Source organism: Tarenaya hassleriana, unplaced genomic scaffold (genome assembly GCF_000463585.1).
Source record: "Tarenaya hassleriana unplaced genomic scaffold, ASM46358v1 Cleome22, whole genome shotgun sequence".
NCBI classification, from domain to species: domain Eukaryota; kingdom Viridiplantae; phylum Streptophyta; class Magnoliopsida; order Brassicales; family Cleomaceae; genus Tarenaya; species Tarenaya hassleriana.
Genome location: NW_010965541.1, coordinates 1,037,008 through 1,059,883, shown reverse-complemented (window position 1 = coordinate 1,059,883; position 22,876 = coordinate 1,037,008). Strand labels below are relative to the sequence as shown.

The following is a 22,876-nucleotide window of genomic DNA, read 5'->3' as shown; positions in this document are numbered from 1 at the left end:
TGGGCGTGGCCCCCGCCATGGCGTGCTTGCGTTCGTCGGCAGCGGGAGTTGAGGCGGTGCTCTGTACGTCGTGGGAGAGTTCCGGCGAACTCTCCGCCGGAAAATGCTCAAACGACACGACTTCTTGAGCTTCGTGCTGCTGCCACCTGTCCCCATTGTTGTTGTTCTCGCTGCCGTCTCTCTGCCGTATATGATTATACGATTATATAACTTCTAGAGAAATTCACAAGTGTATTATATATAATAATGATTTACGTGATAGTATTCTAAATGGACCAACGTGTCAATTACATCAACTACAGTAAATTAGTAAAATATTGAAGGAGCAAAATAGATAAACATAAATGGTAAAAACCAAAATCAGATGTAAAATAAATACATGCCCATGAAAAGTTTGACACATGTCACTTAGTGCAAAATATATAGATATCTATACATACACACACGTGTATATATATATATATACGTGGATGCGTCACGTGTATATAAAACATTATATGGCCAAAATGGGTTGGGGTGATGGCGAGAGAACAGTGGAATGCACATGAAAACTGGGAGGGAGAAAGGAAGATACGATTGGATTTATTTAATTTATAGTTGTCATGAAAATCATCTTTCAGTTATCTTTTTTTTTTATTAAATAATATTAGGGGACCATAGTTTTCGGCCTTTAATAGATATATGGGCCAACATTTAATTTGCGCTCAACTTGTCACAGTATTTACATTTTGTTTTTATTATATATATAATAAAGTATATAGAAATTCAACAAAAATGTGTTTTCCTATATTACCTTTAAATAAAGATGAAAAAGACAATAAACCAAAATTTGCTTGCTTACAAAGCATTAATTATGCGGTGGATCACTGATCTGTGCCTTCTTAATTACGTCATTATATCATATATTTTATAATATTGTACTTCAATTTTATGCCAGTTGTGTTAAGTTAACCTAAAAATATGTTAATTATTATATCATACATCTATCTATATATCTATATATATATGTATATGTGTAATTACCTTGGAGTCCTTGGACGAAGACTTGAAGACTTTCTTCTTCACCGTCGAGAACCACCCACCACTCCCTTTCTTCCCCATCTCCGGTGAATCGCTTTGTTCAATTGATAGCATTGTCATCCCAAAAAAAAAATGAAACAATTAATATATACTTACATATTAATTAAATTTCAACAATAAATTATTTATATGTCCATAATATGTGAGTATAGAAACATTATTTTAACAAAATATATAAATAAGTGATAAAATCAAACGCAAACATAAATTTGCCTGCATTATATTAGTTTGGATATGAGGCGAGGAAATAGAGATACATTAGTAGTTTTTGTTATAAGCGAATGTAACATTTGTTATCATACTAAAAACTGTTTTGAAGTTTTGTAACGCTAAGATGAAATAAAATAACCTTTTGCAAATATGAAGTGATAATCAGAACTCAATAGTTAAATGTTCTTATAACTGAAAAACATAAAATTTAACCTAAAATGGGAGCACGAACTCTATAAGATACGATCATAATATATATATTATAGAAAAAAAAACTTACATATATGCACAATGTGTGATCAAACCATTCTGAAAATGGAGAGAGAGAGAGAGAGAGAGAGAGAGAGAGAGAGAGCTTGTCAGGGAGAGAGGGAGAGAGAGAGAGAGAGAGAGAGAGGAGTTAACGAAGGGGAGCGAGCTTGGTTTCACCAACCGTTGATAAATAATTAACGGAGTCACGTGGGGTCCGGTTAACCGCCGTTAAGTATTTAACGGTTTCACGGGCCTTTTTTTTTTTTTAATTCAAGTTAAACTATCGAGCCATGTAGGAATCGAGATACACAGCAAGTACGTATATTATGTTTTGAGAACCAATTTGGATTAACTGCCAAAACATTTACAAAAAATGATGCATCAAAATCAATATAAAATTGACCTACATATTTAGTAAAAAAAATATATATAGAATCCTTTAAAAGTAAATGATATATATATATATATTAACAGTAATTTTTCGTTTTTAGATGTCAAATTGTATGAGTTAGTCATGATACCAAGATCTGTATTAATTGAATATCTACAAATGAAACATGAACACAAATTAAAATTTGATGACTGTGGCTAAGATAATAAATACGGGTTTAAATATATGTTACCGTTTCCTTTCCATAGAATTATTTATAACAAAAATTGCAAATTTTTTCAGTGTCCGATTGGGTGATGGGAGGACAACTAAATTCTGGTTCGACCCATGGACACCTCTTGGACCGTTGATCAGATTCTTTGGTAGGGGCGGACCGTCTCAGATAGGCATCCCCCTCCAAGCCTGGGTCTCTGAAGCTTTCTCGGGTGGTGCTTGGCAAATCGCCACCCCGAGATCAGATTCGGCCCTCAAGCTAGCACTCCACTTCGCACCGATCAGTCTCACTCATAACCCTGATGAGGTTGTTTGGCAAACCTTAGGCAAGGTATCCTCCGATTACTCTTCAAATAAGGTTTGGAAATGTGTCAATGAAAATTTGCAGCTTGATCCATGCTCGAAACTGATATGGCACAAGCAACATATACCCAAGTTTGCATTCAACTGCTGGATCATAAACTTAAACCGATGTCCTACCAGAGACAGACTGAGATCATGGGGATTAACTGTCAACTCTAGCTGTCTACTTTGTCAGGATTCAGAGGAAAACAGGGACCACATTTTCTTCAAATGCCCTTACTCTAATGAGGTCATCCTTGGTAGCTTGGGTAGACTAATCCCGGTTTCTTTGCACTCTCCATGGCAGGCTGTTCTACAGCTTCTTCTGGGCTCTATAGGATGCAGGTTCAGACGATGGACGGCCGTTACGATTTGGCAGATATCCACTTACCTTCTTTGGAAAGAAAGGAATCACAGGTTGCATAAGCAAACCTTTCAGGATACCCACTATCTAATTCGGGAAATTGAACGAACATTTAGAATGCGCATTGCAGCACTCCGCCAAGCGGCTCCAGAACTAGCCAGCCGTAGCCTTCAGTTATGGTTCTCCACTGATTTCAGGAGCCACGTGTGAGGGATAAGCCTTCACTAGGTGATACACCTTTCCACTTGCTGGATGTCTGACTTTTTTGTAAATCTTAAACATTCTCCACTATGTACTTAAATTTCATAGTAATACAACAACCCTTATCAAAAAAAAAAAACAAAAATTGCAAATTAAACAAACATAATATATAAATGGACTTTACATAAATATAATGTTTTGTTATATTTTTAAATTCTAAAAATTAAAGTAGAGCCTCTTCCTAATTTTGTATATCAAAATTTTGGAAGATTTTTTATATTATTAAATCTCAGTACATTTGTAAATAAAATGATAGATTGAATGAATAGTTAAATTTTTCAAAAATTGCAAATTAAACAAACATAATATATAAATGGACTTTACATAAATATAATGTTTTGTTATATTTTTAAATTCTAAAAATTAAAGTAGAGCCTCTTCCTAATTTTGTATATCAAAATTTTGGAAGATTTTTTATATTATTAAATCTCAGTACATTTGTAAATAAAATGATAGATTGAATGAATAGTTAAATTTTTTTCTTTATTGAATTTGTAGTAGGTAGACTATATATAGCTTACAACGTCTAAAATTAATGATAATAATAAATAACACCATATATAATACTATTTATAGGTTTGTGCGTGCGGACAAGGGAATTTAACGCTTTTTGGTGTAATATCGTGTTGGCTTTTAAGCCTTGAATACAATTCATTGCCTCTGTTCTTCACCGTATTTATATATTGGCATCTTCAATATATAAATTTCTAATTGCTATTATCTGCACAAAACCGGTTATTGGAGATAAGACACGGTTTAAATCGGTTTTTTAATTATAATAACTCAAGAGTTTTCTATTCGATCGATACGTGAGATACGTACACAGTATTTTTGTTCAATTATTATACCAAGATCATGGGTTATATTGATGTTGGTTCCTGTTCTTGTCGAGTTCTAAAATAGGGAAAAGTATGCAAAATGGAAACTGACATTAATTTTAAAAAGTAGGTAAATGCAATTTAAAAAAAACACTGAAATTTTCAATTTTGATAAAAAAACACTAAATTTTTTATTTTATCAAATAAATATTAAATTTTTTAAATTTATAAAAAAACACTTAACTCTTTTACGATTGCCAAAATAAACAAATTTGATCACGTGGTATAAATAGATGCAAACACGTTAAATTATTGTCGTTGGTTTTTTTTGACAATTATATATAGTTCATGTATTATTTTGAATCATTTAAAAAATTTAATATTTTTTTAACAATCGTATAAAAATTTATGTATTTTTTTTATTAAACAAAAAGTTTAGGTTTTTTAAATTCATTTAAAAAAGTTTAATATTCATTTGATAAAAACAAAAATTCAATATTATTTTCTGTTAAAATTGTAAATTTTGGTGTTTATTTATTTTATTTTCCCATTTATAATTAAGAAAAACTATATGCCACTATTCCAGTTGCTGTAATAACGGTGACCTAACCCCTCGAGGACAATCCACCTTAAACCTATAATAATAATAATAATAACAACAACAACAATAATTCATATTTCTGTACATAAAAGGAAAAAATTCTTAAAAAATTGTAATTTATGGCAGAAAAAAAAAACTAAAAAGGCTACAAGATATTTTTTCATAACATCATCAATCGCATTATAAGTTTCCACGACGAAAAACGAAAAAGGAGTTTAGAAATTTTCAAACAATTCGGATATCGTTAGACAATAAAATACAAATCAAAATAACGATGAAATAATCCATTCATCTAATCAACCTATTTAAAAAAAAAAATATTCGTACAATATTTCAGAGCATCTAAATAGAAAGATATTCTAGAAGATGGCACAAAGCTGCTTGGAGAGAATTCAGGTGGCGGCTAATGTGTAAACTCCATTCATGCCACCATGTTTTGACTTTTGATTAAAACAGCAAACGGAAAACATTTCTCCAAATCTATCGTCACACGACAGCCGCAACAACATGTTTTCACCACCCCAAGTAGAAAACGTAACAGAACCTTGAAGGGATGGACGAGACAATCACGAAGAAGTGTAAGCTATCCGTCTGAAAACCGCTCTGAAGGTTTGTCCTCCGTTCCTGGCAACTTTCTGTCCTTCCTCAGTTGCAGAGCTCAGGAGCTTGACAACAGGGTCGGCTTCAAGCTCTTCTTGTGTCAAAGCTTCAAACATCGGATGTTTCTCTAGACAAGACTTCATCCACTCCCCGAGCTCCTCCACATCCGTGATTGTGTATATGATCCCGCCCACTCTCAGAACATACGCATACTCGTCTAGCAGGTGACTGCTGATCACTCTTCTCCTGTGGTTCTTCTCTTTGAAGTGTGGATCAGGGAAGAGGAAAAACATCTTGCCGAGCTGTCCTTTCTCAAAGTAATTCGGAATGAACTTCATCGAGTTGGTCCTAACAACCGACACATTCTGGTACTGGCCTGGGTTCGTTTTCCTCAGCGCTGAGACACGTTCCTTGACATACTCTGTCACCTTGTCCCTCAGCTCCATCCCGATCATCAGGGTTTCAGGGAAGAGAGTGGCTAGGGCAATGAGGAGGCCACCAAACCCACATCCAATGTCAGCAAATTCAACCCTTTTCGAGCTGTCGGCTTCAAAGAACTGGGGGAAGTGAAGAGAGTAGTCCACATGAGCTGGGGAGATCGGAATCGGGAAGTGGGAGTCACTAAGAGGATTGCTGTGAGCCCGGGCTCTATAGAATCGCTTCCGTGGAAGACCTGTCGACTTGTTGAACGCCGGTTTAGTCTCACTTTCCATCATTTCTATGCACAGAAAGACACGACAACAACAGTTAAGCAACACTGACTATGCTTAAGGGGATTATCCACATGTCCTGTGTAAATCTTAACTGAACTCTGGCAAAAAAACAGAGCAATATCAGGGACAATCTTAGCTTCTGAACTAAACGAGGCTTTTACTGTTGTACATACGCCCACATATGCTACAAGGCTTATACATGCACATATATATATGTATATGCTACGAACAACATCAACGGTTTTCTTCACCCTAAGGAACACCATACGAGGAACATCATGATCCAGCAAACGACGAAGCCTGATAAACAGAAGGGCAGTACCAATTCTCAGGACATATACCCTAAACCCTGTTCTCAAACATGTCCGACAACAACGAGTAGACAAAAAGCATAATCATGCCGGAAGGATATGGCTTCTCAAATTGGCGAAGCATATATACAGATAGATACATACAAAACAGAGGAGGACGAGAGTTCAGAGGTGCTCACCAGATCCAATAACGCACAACGTAATCCAGAACCTTTGCCCTTCGCTTCTCGCGCGGAAGAAGATGACGATTAGGGTTCTCCTCATTCACCATGGGCCAAAGTCCATAACTGACCATCACGGGCCCAATACATTTAGATAGGATCATAAAATCGGCCTAACGGTTTGGAAAAATATAAAGAAATTTGAAGAATAATACCTCAATTTATCAAATTTGTTAAAATAAAATTAACTATTTTTTTATCAAATAAACTCCGAACTCTTCTAAATTTTAGTGTTTTCCACAAATAAATCTGAACATTCAAAATTATATCATACTAGATGAGACCCTACGATGCACAGATTGTTTTTTTTTTAATTTTATTTATATGAATTTAGTAAAAGCAATATCTATTATTTGTTTGATTTAAAATAAATATAATTGTAAAATTAAATCATTATAAAATTATGAATTTAAAGAAATAAAGAAGGGAAAAAATATGAAAATCATTATATAAACGGTTTATAAAATAGATATCAATGATAATTTTTACGTGTACACATCGTTAATTTATTTTTTTCGATTTGTATAAAAGTTTACTTTTGGGAAGAAACGAAGACGTCCTTGGACTGATCCGATCCATTTATAGACCGACCGAACTATGAAAAAACGTGTCCGGAACAACGAGAATTCGTAAGATGAAAAGAAAAGAAATAAACTAAATAACTTCAACGCGTGGTAAAGCGTGAGACAAACATCGAGTGAAACGGTATATGTTTGGGGTAGTATGCATGGCGTTAAACGGTACTACGGTCGGGGTCGGGTACCGTGACATGTGTGATGGGCGTTGGGGATGATATGCACGGTGTATGCCATGTTGTAGTTTACTCATGTTGCCTACGATGGGCTGGTGGTGTAGCACGATGGAAGCATGTTTGTGATCAGGTTATCCCGATGAGCCTAGAATCTAGTACCGTTGACGATGTGGAGTCAATACTAGTGTGATGGGGAGGAACACGTGTCCAGTGCCGGTTGACGAACTTGGAGTCAGCACTAGTGCGTGCGTGTGGTGTTTCTATAATAGTACAGTTGACAGCGTGGAGTCAGTACTATTACAAAAGCGTGTATCCGTAATAGTACCGGTTGACGATGTGGAGTGAGTACTATTAGGAGATGTGTGGATGTGGAACCAGTGTCGGTTGACAAACTTGGAGTCAACACTGGTGTGTGTGTGGGGGTGTTTCTGTAATAGTATCGGTTGACGAATTGAGTCAGTACCATTGCAGAAACGTGTGGATATGGAGCCAGTACCGGTTGACGAATTGAGTCAGTACTGTGCGAGGTGTGTGTGGACACATAGTGCTACCGGTAGACAAATTGAGTCAGTACTACTATGCCGGTCAGTTAGACCAGTGGGTCACGCAGTCAGTACCGGTTGATGACGTAGAGTCAGTACTATTGCGTGGGTGATTACCGATGAACCATGTAATCGTGCCGGTTGACGAATTGAGTCAGCACAATTATATTGGTGAGGACTAGTGTTGGTACCGGTTGACGAATTGAGTCAGTACCACACTTCTGGGATTACCTGGCGCGTCATCTGGATAGTACCAGTTGACAAATTGAGTCAGTACTGTCCTGTTGACGAGGATTTGACGGATTAACCCTATGATGTGATCATACAGACATGATTGTGATTGTGATTTTATTTGATGTGATATAAGGATATGCATGATGGTTTATTTTGTGTTTTATAATTATCGTTTTAGCACTGTTCTTAAGATCAAACGTGTGATAATTAAAGGTTACGTTAAACTATTCTGCTGCGTATTTATGAAATAAAAGTTTCAAAATTCTCGTAAATTTGTGTTATGTTATTTTATTGGTTTTAGTCCATGTGATACATCTTTTTCACGGGAAACGGGATTCGAGTGTCACATTTGAGTCCAAGAATCAACAAGTTCGTGGCCAAGACCCTTGAAGACAATCCAAGAACCGAAGAAGCTTGCAGATTAAGCAACAAGAGCCTATTCGTTTTTGAGCTCTTGTTGTCCAACACCTGGTTCATCATTTTCGTTGTGGAACACCTGAACAGTCACGACCCTACCTGAATTCTGTTGCCACAATAAGTCATTGGAGTAAAAAATCTGATCACAAGACCCTTATAGCCGTTGGAGAATCCTTGGGAAGCATTATTCATGGGATACTTGATTGATTCCTGCATAATTGAAGACTTACCATAACTGAGTTAGAGATTGATTTCTTGTCATATTTGCTACCAGCCGTTAAAGGGAGATTGCTACAGAATTCTTGTTGCTCGATTTTTCTTTTTTTCTTTTGGTTGTTAGTCTATTTAAGATTGTCTCTATGTCATAATTCAACAGACTTGATTCAGAATAAAAATTTGAGCATTTGTTCTTCTTATTTTGTGTTGTTTGAGCAAGTACAAGCAATTTCGAGTTTTCTTTGTGTTAAGGTTTGAGAGAGATTCTCAAGCCATAGCTAAAGAGTTAGTGACGGAATCAAAGAGTCTTCTATTTCTCTTTGTGGTGTCACCTGTCCCATTCTTTTTTAAGTGCAACGTGAGTGCTCATAAATCTAAAACACTTCTCCATCACTATCCCTTGGAATCATTCGGTGAGAAGCTCATAAGCCTACCGAATATCCATACTATCACCGAGCCATCATCCTTGAACATCCGTGCGTGTATCACAAATGCGTGAGGTGTATATAATATTCAATATTGTATTTATCTATTGAGCAATTCAAAGTTTATTTTTTTAGAAGTTGAAGAATAATAATGTTTCAAATTTTGAAATACGATAATATAACTAGAGAATAACTTGATATACGTCTGGATGGATGATTAGACAAAATATTTCATTTGTATAAACTTTAACACTTTATCTTTCTTATATAACTTTTTTGCCAACGATAATCATTCTCGTGTTTAAATAATTTTATTGTATACTTAATTGGTTTAAAACAAAATCTTTGGCAAAACAATGATAATTTTATAATCTATTCTGTTTTATCTAAATACCAATAATTCACCATTCAAATAAAATATGATAATATAACTAGAGAATAACTTGATATACATTTAGATAAATTGTTGAATGTAATATATCAGTTGTATGATTTTTAACATTTCATCTTTCTTTTATAATTTTTTGTGCACGATAATCATTCTGATGTTTAAATAATTTTATTGTATACTTAATTGGTTTAAAACAAAAATCTTTGGCAAAACAATGATAATTTTGTAATCTATTCTATTTTATTATAAGTACCATCAATAATTCACCATTTAAATCAAATATATTCGAAACTGACGAATATGCTTTAGGGTTTAGTGTTTGTTTATGCTAAATTATCAAATTCCTTTGATGAATTAATAATATTGTATTTGTAGATTGCTAAAACTTTGAATATTGAACAATTTATTTTTTTAAGAAGTTGAATAATGATAATATTTCAACATTGCGATAATAATAGATGATTTTATTTATTGTATACTTAAATAATTCACTAAATCTTTGGCAAAACAATGATAATTTTGTAATCCATTCTATTTTATCTAAATACCACCAATAATTCACTATTCAAATCAAATATATTCGAAACTGACGAATATACATTAGGATTTAGTGTTTGTTTATGCTAAATTATCAACATTATTAGTCCTTTGATGAATTGACAATATTGTATTTGTATATTGCTAAAACTTTGAATATTGAACAATTCATTTTTTTAGAAGTTGAATAATGATAATATTTTAACAATGCGATAATAATAGATGATTATATTTAAATTTAATCTTATCACAATTCATAGTATTAAAGTTAAATTATCTCATAATCTTCAAGTAACATTTGTAAAAACCTACTAATACCAAAGTCAAATCTAAGAAATCAACATATCAATAGTATTAAAACTAAGAACTGTATTTGTAAACCTTTCGTTTTTTTATCATTAAACTATGTAGAATAATAAAACTCTTATAGTACTTGCTCATATAAAAATACAACTACACCTTTTACCAAAAAAATAATATCAAACTAATAACCACTAAATTAGAAACAAATGGTAAACAACTGATGATGTTAAATATAAATTGATGCATCATTTTAAGATTTACGATGAAGATAACAACTGATAACGACCCTTTTAGCTAATTCAAGGTAACTGCAATTCATACATAAATATATTTACACAAATAAATACAATATTGTTATACAATATAATATTCAATATTGTATTTATATTTTGAACAATTCAAAGTTTATTTTGTAGAAGTTAAAAAATAATATGTTTCAAGTTATTAAATACGATAATATAACCTAGAGAATAACTTGGTATACATCTAGATGGATGATTGGACAGAATATCTCATTTGTATAATTTTTAACTTTTCATCTTTTTTATATTATTTTTTTTTGCACGGTGATCATTCTGATGTTTAAATAACTTGTTGTATACTTAATTGATTTAAAACAAAATCTACAAATGGTTTAAAATAAATTTAAAGATTGTTTTTTGATTGATATTATTTTATATGCTACCTCATCTTAAACCAAAACAAATTTAAAGATTGTTTTTTTAATTTAAATACATATTTGATGGTTTAAAATAATTAACTGAAAATCAAACGCTAAAAGGAGAACAATTACCAGAACCAAGGTGTTGACCAAAAACGCGCGCTTTCTGTCGGATGTGACGTACTCCGAACTGAATCGACGATCAATCAGAGTTTGAGAGACGTTCAGACCTCGCGATTTGGCGAAGGAAGCTGCAGATTGAGCCTACATTGTTCAAATTTGGTTCGCCTAGACCAAAAACCGAGATTTGGTTATGTAATCACAGTCTCTGATTATGAGAGAATCTCATAATTAACATTGCTAAAAATACTAATATCAAAAACAAAATATAAGAAATGAACATATCAATAATATCAATCTAATAACCACTAAATTAAAAATAGATGGCAAACAACTGATAATGTTAAATATAAATTGATTCATGATCTTATGATTTACGATGAAGAGAATCAAATAACAACGATCCCTTTAGCTAGTACAAGATAACTTTAATTCATATATACAAATATTTACATATAAATAAATACAATATTGTTATATGATATAATATTCAATATTGTATTTATCTATTAAGCACTTTAAAGTTTATTTTTTAAAAAATTGAAGAATAATAATGTTTCAAATTTTGAAATACGATAATATAACTAGAGAATAATTTGATATACGTCTGGATGGATGATTAGACAAAATATTTCATTTGTATAATCTTTAACACTTTATCTTTCTTATATAACTTTTTTGCCGACGATAATCATTCTTATGTTTAAATAACTTTATTGTATACTTAATTGGTTTAAAACAAAATTTTTGGCAAAACAATGATAATTTTATAATTCATTCTGTTTTATCTAAATACTAATAATTCATCATTCAAATAAAATATGATAATATAACTAGAGAATGACTTGATATACATTTAGATAAATTGTTGGATATAATATATCAGTTGTATGATTTTGAACATTTCATATTTCTTTTATAATTTTTTGTGCACGATAATCATTCTGATGTTTAAATAATTTTATTGTATCAAAGGCTGCGTTCGGGGATGATTTCTGAGGGTTCTTCATTTTCTTGGGATGCAAGAAAACGGTACTCACGAGAGAAAGAGGCGGTTGTGGAGATGAACAGATGGTACACTGTATATATAGAGAGGGAGAGAATAATCTCAGTCCGTACAGGATTTGATCCCATCACCTGACGGGAGAAGGAATTCGTATCTCTCATTTTTTTTCGAGAAAAAAAGGAAATATCCATTTCATGGTAATCTTTTTTAAAAAAAAAATAGTAAACAAGGATATTATACTTCCATTTCTTTATTTTTTTCCTTTTATTGGGCCTTTAGGGCTCAGCCCATCTAAATAGGATCCGTTTCTCGTTGCATGAGATTTATTTGCACATTGTTTGTATTTATCTTTATATTAGTTTCCAATTAAAAGTCAATTATATTTAAGTAGCTCGTTTTGATTTCACATACGCAAACGTGTTTGCATAATGATTTGGACCTTGAAGCACTTTCCTTTCCACAAAGACCTTAGTGGAAAATGGAAATCAATGGAAGAGATCATACAGATCGAAAACAGCAAATGCGCTCTTCTTCCCACACTTTCTCTTTCTTTTTATACTTCAAAACTTTCTATGCAGAGAAAATTCCAAAGCTTCTCTTATGGCGTTTTCCAAAATTGTAATCCTCTTCTATCTCTCTCTCTCCCCTTTTAACGCTTTTTCGGCTTCATTTACTCCTGCTGACAATTACCTCATCAACTGTGGCTCCACCGCTAATGTCTCCTTCTTCTCCACCCGACTCTTCATCGGCGACGACGTGAGACCTGGCTCGGGTTTTCTCTCCTCTGACAGATCCGTTTCGCTTTCTGACATGAACCCGGATCCGGGTTCGCTGGTTTTGTACCGCACGGCTCGAGTTTTCCGCGGAGGGTCGTCGTCCGTCTACAAGCTAGGTGTCGCCAAGAACGGTACTCACTTTGTTCGTCTCCATTTCTCACCGTTTCAAGCTCGAAATTTTGACTTAAGGTCGGCGAAATTTCGTGTCCTGGTTAATGGGTTCCCGGTGCTGAACGGGTTTAGTGCTAAATCCGTCGTGGTTAAGGAATTTGTGCTGAAAATCAATGACCCGTTTATGGAGATTTCGTTTATTTCGATGGAGCCATCTGGGTTTGGGTTCGTCAACGCGATAGAAGTATTCTCGGCGCCGAAGGATTATATTATTGATCAAGGAACGAAGTTTGTTTCCGCCAATTTTGTCCAAGAATTCTGGAACGTGTCGTCCCGAGTTCTGGAGACTGTTCATAGGATCAATGTCGGTGGACTGAAACTGACACCGTTCAACGATACACTGTGGAGGTCTTGGCTTGTTGATGAGGACTATCTTCTGTTGAAATCAGCTGCGAAACGTGTCGCCACCTCTCATTCTCCCAACTATCAGACTGGTGGCGCGACGAGAGAAATCGCTCCGGACAATGTTTATATGACGGCACAAGAGATGAATCGGGACAACAACTCGGAGTTGCAGGCGAGGTTTAACGTCTCTTGGGGTTTCCCTGTTGGTATTAAGGGTGTTCCACATTTGGTTCGGTTGCATTTCTGTGACATTGTTAGCCCTTCACTCAACCAGCTCTACTTCAATGTCTTTATCAATGATTACCTTGCTTATAAGGACGTTGATCTCTCCACGCTTACGTTTCACGTGCTTGCTTCTCCGGTGTACATTGATTTTGTGGCTGAATCAGATCGCTCAGGGATGATGAAGATAAGTGTTGGACCATCTGATTTGAGTAATCCAGCAAGGTCCAATGCCATACTGAATGGTGTGGAGATAATGAGGGTTCTGAATCCGGGTGGCTCAAGAGCTGCAACCCGGAAGAAGAACATCGTCTGGGTTGTGGTTGGCTCGGTGTTTGGAGGTCTTGTGTTCTTGTCTCTGGTCTTCTTGTTCGTTCTTTGTATATGCGGACGGAGCAACAAGAAAGAACATAAATCCAAACGTTCGGAGAGCACTGGATGGATTTCTTACAGTAGAACATCCGGAGGAACTGGAAATGGCTACGATGCTCTGAGAATCTCGTTTGCTGAAATACAATCCGCGACTAACAACTTCGAAAGAAGTCTGGTCATTGGAATGGGTGGATTCGGTATGGTGTACAGAGCAGTTCTGAGTGACAACACCAAAGTTGCTGTGAAGAGAGGCGTGCCCGGTTCAAGACAGGGCCTGCCAGAATTTCATACCGAAATAACTGTTCTCTCTAAGATCCGTCACCGCCATCTTGTTTCCCTTGTCGGGTTTTGCGAAGAACAATCAGAAATGATACTGGTTTATGAGTACATGGAAAAGGGACCGCTCAAGAGTCACCTGTATGGCTCCACAACAAACCCTCCCCTGTCGTGGAAACAACGGCTCGAGATCTGCATCGGTGCAGCCAGAGGCCTTCATTACCTTCACACGGGTTTTGCGCAGGGAATCATCCACCGTGACATCAAATCCACCAATATCTTGCTGGATGACAACTATGTGGCCAAAGTTGCGGACTTTGGACTTTCGAGATCCGGCCCTTGTCTCGACGAGACTCATGTAAGCACCGGCGTGAAAGGCAGCTTTGGGTATCTTGATCCTGAGTACTTCAGGAGACAACAGCTCACTGACAAATCCGACGTTTACTCATTCGGGGTCGTTCTCTTTGAAGTTCTTTGCGCCAGACCGGCTGTCCACCCGTTGCTTGCTCGAGAACAAGTGAATCTTGCGGAATGGGCAATGCAGTGGCAAAAGAAAGGCATGCTCGATCAAATCGTCGATCCAAATCTCGCAGGGCAGATCGACCCGAACTCCTTGAAGAAATTCGGGGAGACTGCAGAGAAGTGTTGTGCAGATTATGGCGTGGATAGGTCGACGATGGGCGACGTCTTGTGGAACTTAGAACACGTGCTTCAACTTCAGGGGTCTGAGTCTGAAGGCGAGCCTCGAGAAGGTTCTAGAAACATCGCTGGCTTGGAATTGGCTCCGTGGGACCCATCTAGTGGCTCGAACACTGAGAGGGACAATGCAGATGGAAGTTCAGACATAAGCAGCAGTCAAGTGTTCTCTCAATTAATGACGAAGGAAGGCAGATGAAAAAACGGAGTTTGTAGACTATTTACAGTTTAGTCATCGTAAACCGGTAAAAACCGGTATCTCAAATTCGGTTTGTTGAGTGGTGTATTTATTTTTCGTATTAATCGGTTCGATTTGTATGAGCTTGTACTATAGAGCATATATTGTAGTTCATATACGAAGGATGAATCATGACAATAAAACCGGAAAAGTAATTTTCTTTTCGGTATGTAGCATTTTTTATTTGTTGTTGAGTTAACCGAGATTTTGGTTTGCTTTACAATTAACCGGGGAAGATAGGTTTACAAGAACCGGTTTAGCCTCTATTTTACCCAACCCTCGCGCTTTTCAGCACCCAGATACTCTCTCAGTCGGGCTGTCTCTCCGAAGAGACAGCTGAAGCGCATTGCAATGGCGTCGTCGTCTCTGCGAGTGGTTTCCACGAACCCTCGGCCTTCATTTTTTCAGTCCTCGTTCGTCCCCAAAACCCTAGTCTCGTGCCCGACATCCATCAAATCCAGACCGGTGAACCCAGGCAGACCAAGTCCAGTGCGGTGCGTTCTCCAATGGAACCGAAAGCCGGAGCTCGCCGGAGAAACGCCGCGTGTGGTGGTTATCACCTCTGGCAAAGGGGGTGTCGGCAAGACGACAACGACCGCCAATGTCGGCCTATCTCTCGCACGTTACGGCTTTTTCGTTGTCGCCATTGACGCCGACGTCGGCCTCCGCAACCTGGATCTTCTCCTAGGCCTGGAGAATCGAATCAACTATACAGTCGTTGAGGTCCTCAATGGAGATTGTCGTCTCGACCAGGCTCTGGTACGCGATAAACGTTGGTCGAATTTCGAGTTGCTCTGCATTTCAAAACCTAGATCGAAACTTCACATGGGGTTTGGGGGAAAAGCATTGGAATGGATCGTCGATGCCTTAAAAACCAGAGAAGAGGGTTCCCCAGATTTTATCATCATCGATTGTCCTGCTGGAATAGATGCCGGATTCATAACCGCCATAACTCCGGCAAACGAAGCAGTTCTTGTGACAACTCCTGACATAACAGCGCCGACGTCGGCCTCCGCAACCTGGATCTTCTCCTAGGCCTGGAGAATCGAATCAACTATACAGTCGTTGAGGTCCTCAATGGAGATTGTCGTCTCGACCAGGCTCTGGTACGCGATAAACGTTGGTCGAATTTCGAGTTGCTCTGCATTTCAAAACCTAGATCGAAACTTCACATGGGGTTTGGGGGAAAAGCATTGGAATGGATCGTCGATGCCTTAAAAACCAGAGAAGAGGGTTCCCCAGATTTTATCATCATCGATTGTCCTGCTGGAATAGATGCCGGATTCATAACCGCCATAACTCCGGCAAACGAAGCAGTTCTTGTGACAACTCCTGACATAACAGCGCTCAGAGACGCTGATAGGGTTATTGGTCTGCTTGAATGTGACGGAATTCGAGACATAAAGATGATGGTTAACCGTGTGAGGACGGATATGATCAAAGGAGAGGATATGATGTCAGTGTTAGACGTGCAAGAGATGCTGGGTTTGGCTTTACTTGGTGTGATTCCTGAAGATTCCGAGGTTATCAGAAGCACAAACAGAGGCTACCCGCTTGTTTTAAACAAGCCTCCCACTCTTGCGGGATTGGCTTTCGAGCAGGCGGCTTGGAGGCTGGTGGAGCAAGATAGTATGAAGGCTGTTATGGTGGAGGAAGAACCCAAGAAACGCGGGTTCTTCTCGTTTTTTGGCGGCTAAATGGAACAGATGGGAATGGAACTTGTCTGGTATGTATTCATCTTTTGTACAGGAACTAGACGATTTTATCGATTCTTTGAGAATGTAGGTTCCTTTGTTTGACATATGGAGTTATAGTGCTAGTTTGTTTGTTGTGTTAATGATTGGTTTTATGCCCTTCAGTTTTTGATGTTATTGGCTTCTGCTCTCTGTCCCTTTCTGTAAACTTTGAGATCTCTATCTTTTGAGTTCTTGAAATGTCAAATGCTTATGCAAATATCTTCTTCTTTTTTGTGTGTGTGTGGTAGCTTAGCCTATCTGATGTGAGTGACACGCCTATGCGAATATTGATTTTTGTGGTAAGCTTAGCTGATCTTATCAGAACCTGAACTGTTCTTCTTTCATTCTCGTATGCATCTTTTGTACAGGAACTAGATGATGATATTGTGTGCTCTTTAAGGAAGTACAATCATTCGATTGACAATATAGAGTTCTAGTGCGAGCACGTTTCTGTTCAAGCTTTGATGCTATGTTTTTTGGTTCCCAATGTTCGTTCTTTTTGTTTCATGAATCAGTTTATCTAAATTTTAAATTCTTCCTATAGGTTGCATACTTATGCTTTTGGATGGCTTAGCTGACCTTTGTGCGTAACCAAACTTAATTCTAGCTCTTAGCATCTTTGGATAGTAACCTAGGTTGTCATGATATCGTCGAAGAGACTATTGGACAACAGATGTTCTTTTGATGGATATTTAGAGAGTTCAAGTGCTAGTTTGTTGATGAGGAAAAACTTGAACTTGGTGCCCTTTTGTTCTCGATGTTCTTGAGTTCCGCTCCCAAAATAGAAACGTATTATCAGTTCCGAATGATCTTTGGTAGTGGCTCAGCTGAGTTGATCAGAACAGAAGTGAACTGGAGTTGCCCTGTTCTTTATAGCCATTAAGATAGATGGTGATGATGCTACAAAAACTAATGTTGGCGCATTTCCAGTACTAATTTGTTCGTGGGTGGTTCAATCTCGATCATACGACCATCGAGTTGCGACTGCTGAATGAGAATTTCGGGTTTTAAGTATCAGCTTCTAGAGCAGTAGGATCTTGATGGAGAATTGTAGTGTTCAGTTCGAGCATGGACCCTCTCTTAGGCCTATATGAGATCTTGATTTTACTTGGGGGAGTTTATGAAGTCATATTTTAACAGTGGTCATTTGTGACAAAACTTGGTTTAACATATATCTATAACCGGATCGGTTTGATTCCATCGTAAACACCCTATGCCTGTTCAGTCTGGGTCTGGGCCGGTCACAGATTTCAATTTCTAAGTTACCAATAAACAGTTAAATTGTTCATGCGGACCAACCGAAAACTGAAATCTTATAATGTTGAATCAGAAGGACAGTTGGATCAACCACAACAAAACTCAGACATTTAAGATTTGAAAACTTTCCTTTTCTTTCTAAGAGATTACCCAACCAGCCGGCTATTGGAACAGCTCTAGCTCAACATATATACCAAACTACAATCTTGTGAATCATGGCTCTAGCCCCAGAGAGTTATGTTTGATGATTATGTCGGTTTAGGTGTTATAAAATAATATATGGATGAGAATCTTTATTAATCCCTGATCAAGAATAATCTATGAATAATCCATTAGAGTTGTCTTTAATTATATTTAGCTAAGTACTTAATCTTGACTTGTCTCCTAATAGATCTTTTTGCTTCAAAAAGATACACACTTTGAAAATGGCTTGGAAACTTCAATGCGCATTCCAGTATTGAACCCAGAAACTTGAACAGAACACAAGTGCTTAAATAACACTGAAACATCAAAGACAAGAGACTGAACACATATCCAGGAACCCAGCAACCTGTTTTCCCAAGACAGTCGCCCAATCAGCCATTACCCCGTCGGGAGCTCCATATAAATCTCAACGGTTGATTTCAGTTCGCATCTGTTGCTTCATTTCATGATCCCAAGATGGAGATTGGATTTGAGTCATGGGACCGGACCCATATCTGAGTTCTGTATTTTTTTTAGCTTTTGTCGGTTAAAAATGTGCATCAGCACTCCTTCTGATGCGTCCGGTTTGGTTTCTGAAGCTTAGGAAGGACTGTTGGGAACAGCAGCTCCTTAAGTTGTCTCTCCGCACTTTGTTCTGTTATCGCCTGCAAGATCAAGAAAGTTTCACACTTTGGACAAACTAGATAGGTTTCTAGTGAATATCCCTACCTAGTTACATCTGAAAGTGAGATAAACTTAGTTGCCAACATATTCCTAAAAGAAAAAAAAATTTAATCATCCTTAAATACAAGTGCAAAAAGGGAGAGGACAAACAGATCAGACACTGTAATGTTCTAGTATCAGTTAGGCATGCAAAATCATATCTCAGTTTCCTTTCCTTTCCACGCAAACCCCAGCAATTACCATGCTAGAAACTAAACTTATCTTTGTGGTTCATAATGGCTGAAGCAAAGACAATCGGCAAGTGCAGGCAGACTTTTTTACTTAGAGAAGATCATCCAAATCAGGGTTTGGTAATGGGAGGAGTGTTGGATTGGTGGAGAAAATATTGGATCTGCATTATTTTTTCTTCTCAAGGTTTCGTTTTTAGCTCTCAACATCAGTATTGTTTCTGATTTCATCAAGCCTAACCGTATCTGTGATTTCACAAGAAAACTGGCCAAGATAGCCTCAAGCTAATCAAAGCATCGAGATTTAAGATCCTAAACCCTAAACCCTTGTATGAAAATTTTAGACATTGTAGATTAGCAACAAGATTTAAGAAGATCCGGGAAAAAATGCAACGTACCCTTACAGAGAATGAATACCGCAACGTGTCAATTTGTGTTCCTGAACAAACCCTGAGGTCAAAACCAAGGGAATCTATCCCAATAAGCTTTACTTCCTGCAAAAGAATTTAATAACAATCAAAGTTTAAACCATAAAACAGCTGATTTCTTTTTCTTTCTAGTTAACATGGATTGCATATTTACAGTGCCACAAATGGACCGCCATACATGAATTCTTGTGAAATCTATGCAAAATTCTTGGTCAAATGCCAGCATCTAAGTGTACTATGTCTTATATATCCGGGATCTGGCTATTTACCTCTGCTTGAATACCATTATGCCTCCAACATAGAGATTTGAGGGCTTGAATTAGAGTCTCGCCACCTTCTTCCAGGCGTCTTATGATTTCCGCAGATGCATGAGCAATAGCATCCGGTTTTGCTTTCCTAACGTCTTCCACGTCAACATCAGTCTGTGTAGGACCATAAAAACACAACTAGTTCATACCTTGCTAAAGAGAAAATAAGAGATTTATTAGAAGTATAGCTTGACATGGAAAGCATGTGATCTGCCAATTAGCAACACAAGTTCTTTAAGTTCAGGACTCTAAGAACAGAAAAAACATACGGATTTGATTTCGAAGTTTTTTATCCTCAGTATTTCATAATCATCATCATCATTGTAAAATCCAAGGGAAAAACTGTGACAATGACAAATTAGTCTTTTGAACAGCTCAACGTGAACAGTAAAGACAAAGAAGGAGCCTTTATTGTTAACCTGGTCTCCTTGTGCCGTAATGAGCTGAATTCTTGTCATCTCCAGCTTGTAATAGGATACACCATTACTTGATTTATCACCAGATGCATCTATTTCAGGTTCATCGCCATTCATTGTACCCACTTCTTCAAGCTTCTCTTCCATGTTTTCTGCAAGTTTGTTTTCGTCAATGCTTGAAGATTCGGAAAGGGTAATATGCTTTTGGATATCTGGATAATCTTCCACAACGACACATCTCAAGAGCCCTTGAATAGCAAGACCAGCAGATGGTTGCTCCATCCAATCGACGGGATCATCTGAAGCTACCTAAATTTGACAAAAGTATGAAGTTTCAATTATCTTGTATAATGATTAATTCATAGTTAGTTCATTACGACAGAAGGAATTTGATAAATTTTTGTTCCTATTTTGGGATTAGGAATTGCCTCGGTCATCCTCCTGGCAAAATACATTGGATGACAAGCCCGCATCGTTTCCAACTTTGCCCAGTCTCCAAGCGATTCATCAGAATCATCATCGTCATCGTCATCGTCGTCATCATCATCATCGTCATCATCATCATCTCCGTCTTCGTCATCTTCAAGAACAACAACCCAATCCTGAAGTCAAGGACACAATACCTAATGAAGCATTTTGAGCAACACGCATATTCCTCTCATGGTACCTAATGGTAAAAAATATAAAAGGAAAAGTTGAAAAGTTAGACCTCTTCATTTCCTTCATCCTCTCCCTCTCCATCTTCATCTTCTGATTCACTTTCTTCATCTTCAATTTCTTCGATTCCAAAATCAATGTCAGAAGGATCCATCAACTCCATCTCCTTGATCATCTCCATTGTATCAAAACCCACAATTACTTGCTGCATTGCATGTTAACTGATTAATTATCTACATTTTGACATGCCAAAATAAGGCATTCAACGAAGCCTATGTGGATGCAGCACATATACATGAAAGCAAATGAAAGCAAATAAATACATATACATATACATGAAAGCAAATGAATAAGCTGAAAAATAAAGATGATAGCTCATCAGAGCATGCATAAGTTTCACAAGTTCAAAATTCAGGACTGGAAAGTTGAGAAATTATAACAAGAAACCAGAAGGTAAGAAGAAAAAGAAAGAAAACAGAGGTGATTAAACTAAGCAAGCAGGTTTGGTTACAGGCTACTGCTACAGGTAAAGAAAATAACTTATCACTTTCTTGAAAGCTAAGTCTCAAAAAGTACACAATATTTACTCTTTCATGATTTTTCTTCTTCGTTTTGTAATAGGAGAGAAACGATGCATGACAGAAAGGCAACACACCACATAATTATCAGAACTAATACTCTGCAGAATGTCCTCGTCATCCTTCACTTGAAAGTATATACCTGGAGAACATAAGGTTACTTCAATCCAACGTGTGAAGAAGGTAAGTTAATTGAATAAATTCATGAGATCGAAAGACAAGTGAAGATAAATTTCATCAAAAATCGACATCTTACATCCATGTTGATCTGTTATGTAAGGTATATCCGGACATAGAATATTCTCATGAACTCCATCACCAATTACACCTGATAGCATCAGGGTTCCTTTCTTGTTCACCTGAACATAACACACTACAGGAAATAATAGATACACAAAGCTAGGTATATATAAATAAAAGGGAGAAAAAAAATCAAACTGGACATTAGAACATATATCTTTTCAGATTTTATGGAGATGGAATGTCTACTTTACAATCTTTAAACAATCATGCTTAAAGAACCCTAACAAGAAATTGCATTCTGATGGAAATACTGAAGCTAGGTACAACAGGAGAGCAAGTAATAAGTATAAACTCGTGACTGCACACATACACAAATTTAGAATGACAAAGATGCAAAAATTGCTTTGTACACCATGAATGTAGCTTCTGCTTATTGCAAGATGCAATATAATACCTCGATGATGGTTCTAGTGGTTTCGGCAGGCGAAAGCCTAGCCTCTTTGTTATTATGTGATGTGGATGCTCTAATATCCTCAGAAGGATGGTAGCTTGATCTCCCGTTTTGCTTTTTCGGTTCTGAAGCTGAATCTAAATGCTCTGCTGTGGCTTGGGTCCTATTCTTCCTCAGATGTTTTCTCGGGAAATAGTCACTGCTATACTTCAGAAACCCGCTCCTGGTAATGTGCATATAAGTTATGTCAATTATCTTCCTCATAAAAACTTACGTAAAACAAACTTACTAAAAAATCTGACACTCTGAGATATAAAGAAACATATATGCAAAGAAAAAGTTACAAGTTTCATCCACAAGTCTTACCACCTAATCGCCTGTTCAATCACACTCGAGATTTTGATGGTTTTAATATTCATGGGCATAAGTAGATGAGGGACACATCCCATAGTTACTTTGGTTCCTTATGAACTAACAAGAGACAGAAAACTAAAAGACATTCATTGGTAGCACCTTCTTGTTACCAAACCTAACAGTGGAGCACCGGCAACTGTTGTTCTATGAGACTTGCAAATCAAGCAGAATGCAACAAAAAATAAAACGGGGCATCTCCAGCTTGTAATAGGATACAC

The 22,876-nt window shown here is 36.9% G+C and overlaps 5 protein-coding genes across 7 annotated transcripts in view; 2 read left to right on the top strand and 3 right to left on the bottom strand.

Annotated features, from left to right (window-relative positions):
- LOC104815133 overlaps window positions 1-1,680 on the bottom strand; it is a 3,726-nt gene extending 2,046 nt beyond the window's left edge. Inside the window, exons 1-3 of the mRNA XM_010543453.2 lie at window positions 1,571-1,680; window positions 1,024-1,114; window positions 6-181 (exon numbers count right to left, since the gene is read on the bottom strand). Of these exons, the coding sequence (XP_010541755.1) occupies window positions 6-181; window positions 1,024-1,101 (254 nt within the window). The 5' untranslated portion in view covers window positions 1,102-1,114; window positions 1,571-1,680. The remainder of the gene's footprint in view (window positions 1-5; window positions 182-1,023; window positions 1,115-1,570) is intronic.
- A 3,115-nt stretch (window positions 1,681-4,795) lies between these two features.
- LOC104814931 (tRNA (guanine-N(7)-)-methyltransferase) lies at window positions 4,796-6,424 on the bottom strand. The gene is made up of 2 exons (XM_010543180.1): window positions 6,336-6,424; window positions 4,796-5,850 (listed from the first exon to the last, which is right to left on the bottom strand). The coding sequence occupies exons 1-2, from the start codon at window positions 6,418-6,420 to the stop codon at window positions 5,099-5,101; spliced, it is 837 nt and encodes a 278-aa protein (XP_010541482.1). The 5' UTR covers window positions 6,421-6,424; the 3' UTR covers window positions 4,796-5,098.
- A 6,069-nt stretch (window positions 6,425-12,493) lies between these two features.
- Window positions 12,494-15,047, top strand: LOC104815132 (probable receptor-like protein kinase At5g24010). Its single transcript, XM_010543452.2, has one exon. It carries the CDS (start codon window positions 12,581-12,583, stop codon window positions 15,035-15,037), a length of 2,457 nt encoding a protein of 818 aa, XP_010541754.1. The 5' UTR covers window positions 12,494-12,580; the 3' UTR covers window positions 15,038-15,047.
- A 325-nt stretch (window positions 15,048-15,372) lies between these two features.
- On the top strand, window positions 15,373-17,577 carry LOC104814930 (putative septum site-determining protein minD homolog, chloroplastic). Of its 3 annotated transcripts, none has more exons than XM_010543178.2 (3): window positions 15,373-16,066; window positions 16,414-16,802; window positions 17,357-17,577. In XM_010543178.2, the coding sequence occupies exons 1-2, from the start codon at window positions 15,428-15,430 to the stop codon at window positions 16,771-16,773; spliced, it is 999 nt and encodes a 332-aa protein (XP_010541480.1). In that variant the 5' UTR covers window positions 15,373-15,427; the 3' UTR covers window positions 16,774-16,802; window positions 17,357-17,577. The 3 variants fall into 3 exon arrangements, with proteins under 3 accessions (XP_010541480.1, XP_010541481.1, XP_010541479.1); XM_010543179.2 differs by lacking the exon at window positions 17,357-17,577 and adding an exon at window positions 17,181-17,310; XM_010543177.2 differs by lacking the exon at window positions 17,357-17,577 and having other exon boundaries at window positions 16,414-17,017.
- An 869-nt stretch (window positions 17,578-18,446) lies between these two features.
- The window catches only part of LOC104814929 (uncharacterized protein At3g49140), a 5,527-nt gene continuing 1,097 nt past the window's right edge, over window positions 18,447-22,876 (bottom strand). The window contains exons 3-11 of the mRNA XM_010543176.1: window positions 22,248-22,467; window positions 21,807-21,909; window positions 21,628-21,692; window positions 21,025-21,177; window positions 20,744-20,917; window positions 20,319-20,624; window positions 19,861-20,013; window positions 19,562-19,657; window positions 18,447-18,917 (exon numbers count right to left, since the gene is read on the bottom strand). Coding sequence (XP_010541478.1) covers window positions 18,813-18,917; window positions 19,562-19,657; window positions 19,861-20,013; window positions 20,319-20,624; window positions 20,744-20,917; window positions 21,025-21,177; window positions 21,628-21,692; window positions 21,807-21,909; window positions 22,248-22,467 — 1,375 coding nt within the window. The 3' untranslated portion in view covers window positions 18,447-18,812. The remainder of the gene's footprint in view (window positions 18,918-19,561; window positions 19,658-19,860; window positions 20,014-20,318; window positions 20,625-20,743; window positions 20,918-21,024; window positions 21,178-21,627; window positions 21,693-21,806; window positions 21,910-22,247; window positions 22,468-22,876) is intronic.

What these genes read in the sequence shown, in the direction of transcription:
- LOC104814931 (XM_010543180.1), bottom strand. Translation starts at nt 6,420, where the DNA reads ATGAGGAGAACCCTAATCGTCATCTTCTTCCGCGCGAGAAGCGAAGGG. An exon ending in GTTGTGCGTTATTGGATCTG is followed by an intron (nt 5,851 to 6,335) that starts GTGAGCACCTCT and finishes TTCTGTGCATAG; the next exon opens with AAATGATGGAAAGTGAGACT.
- LOC104815132 (XM_010543452.2), top strand. Translation starts at nt 12,581, where the DNA reads ATGGCGTTTTCCAAAATTGTAATCCTCTTCTATCTCTCTCTCTCCCCT.
- LOC104814930 (XM_010543178.2), top strand. Translation starts at nt 15,428, where the DNA reads ATGGCGTCGTCGTCTCTGCGAGTGGTTTCCACGAACCCTCGGCCTTCA. An exon ending in TTCTTGTGACAACTCCTGAC is followed by an intron (nt 16,067 to 16,413) that starts ATAACAGCGCCG and finishes ACAACTCCTGAC; the next exon opens with ATAACAGCGCTCAGAGACGC.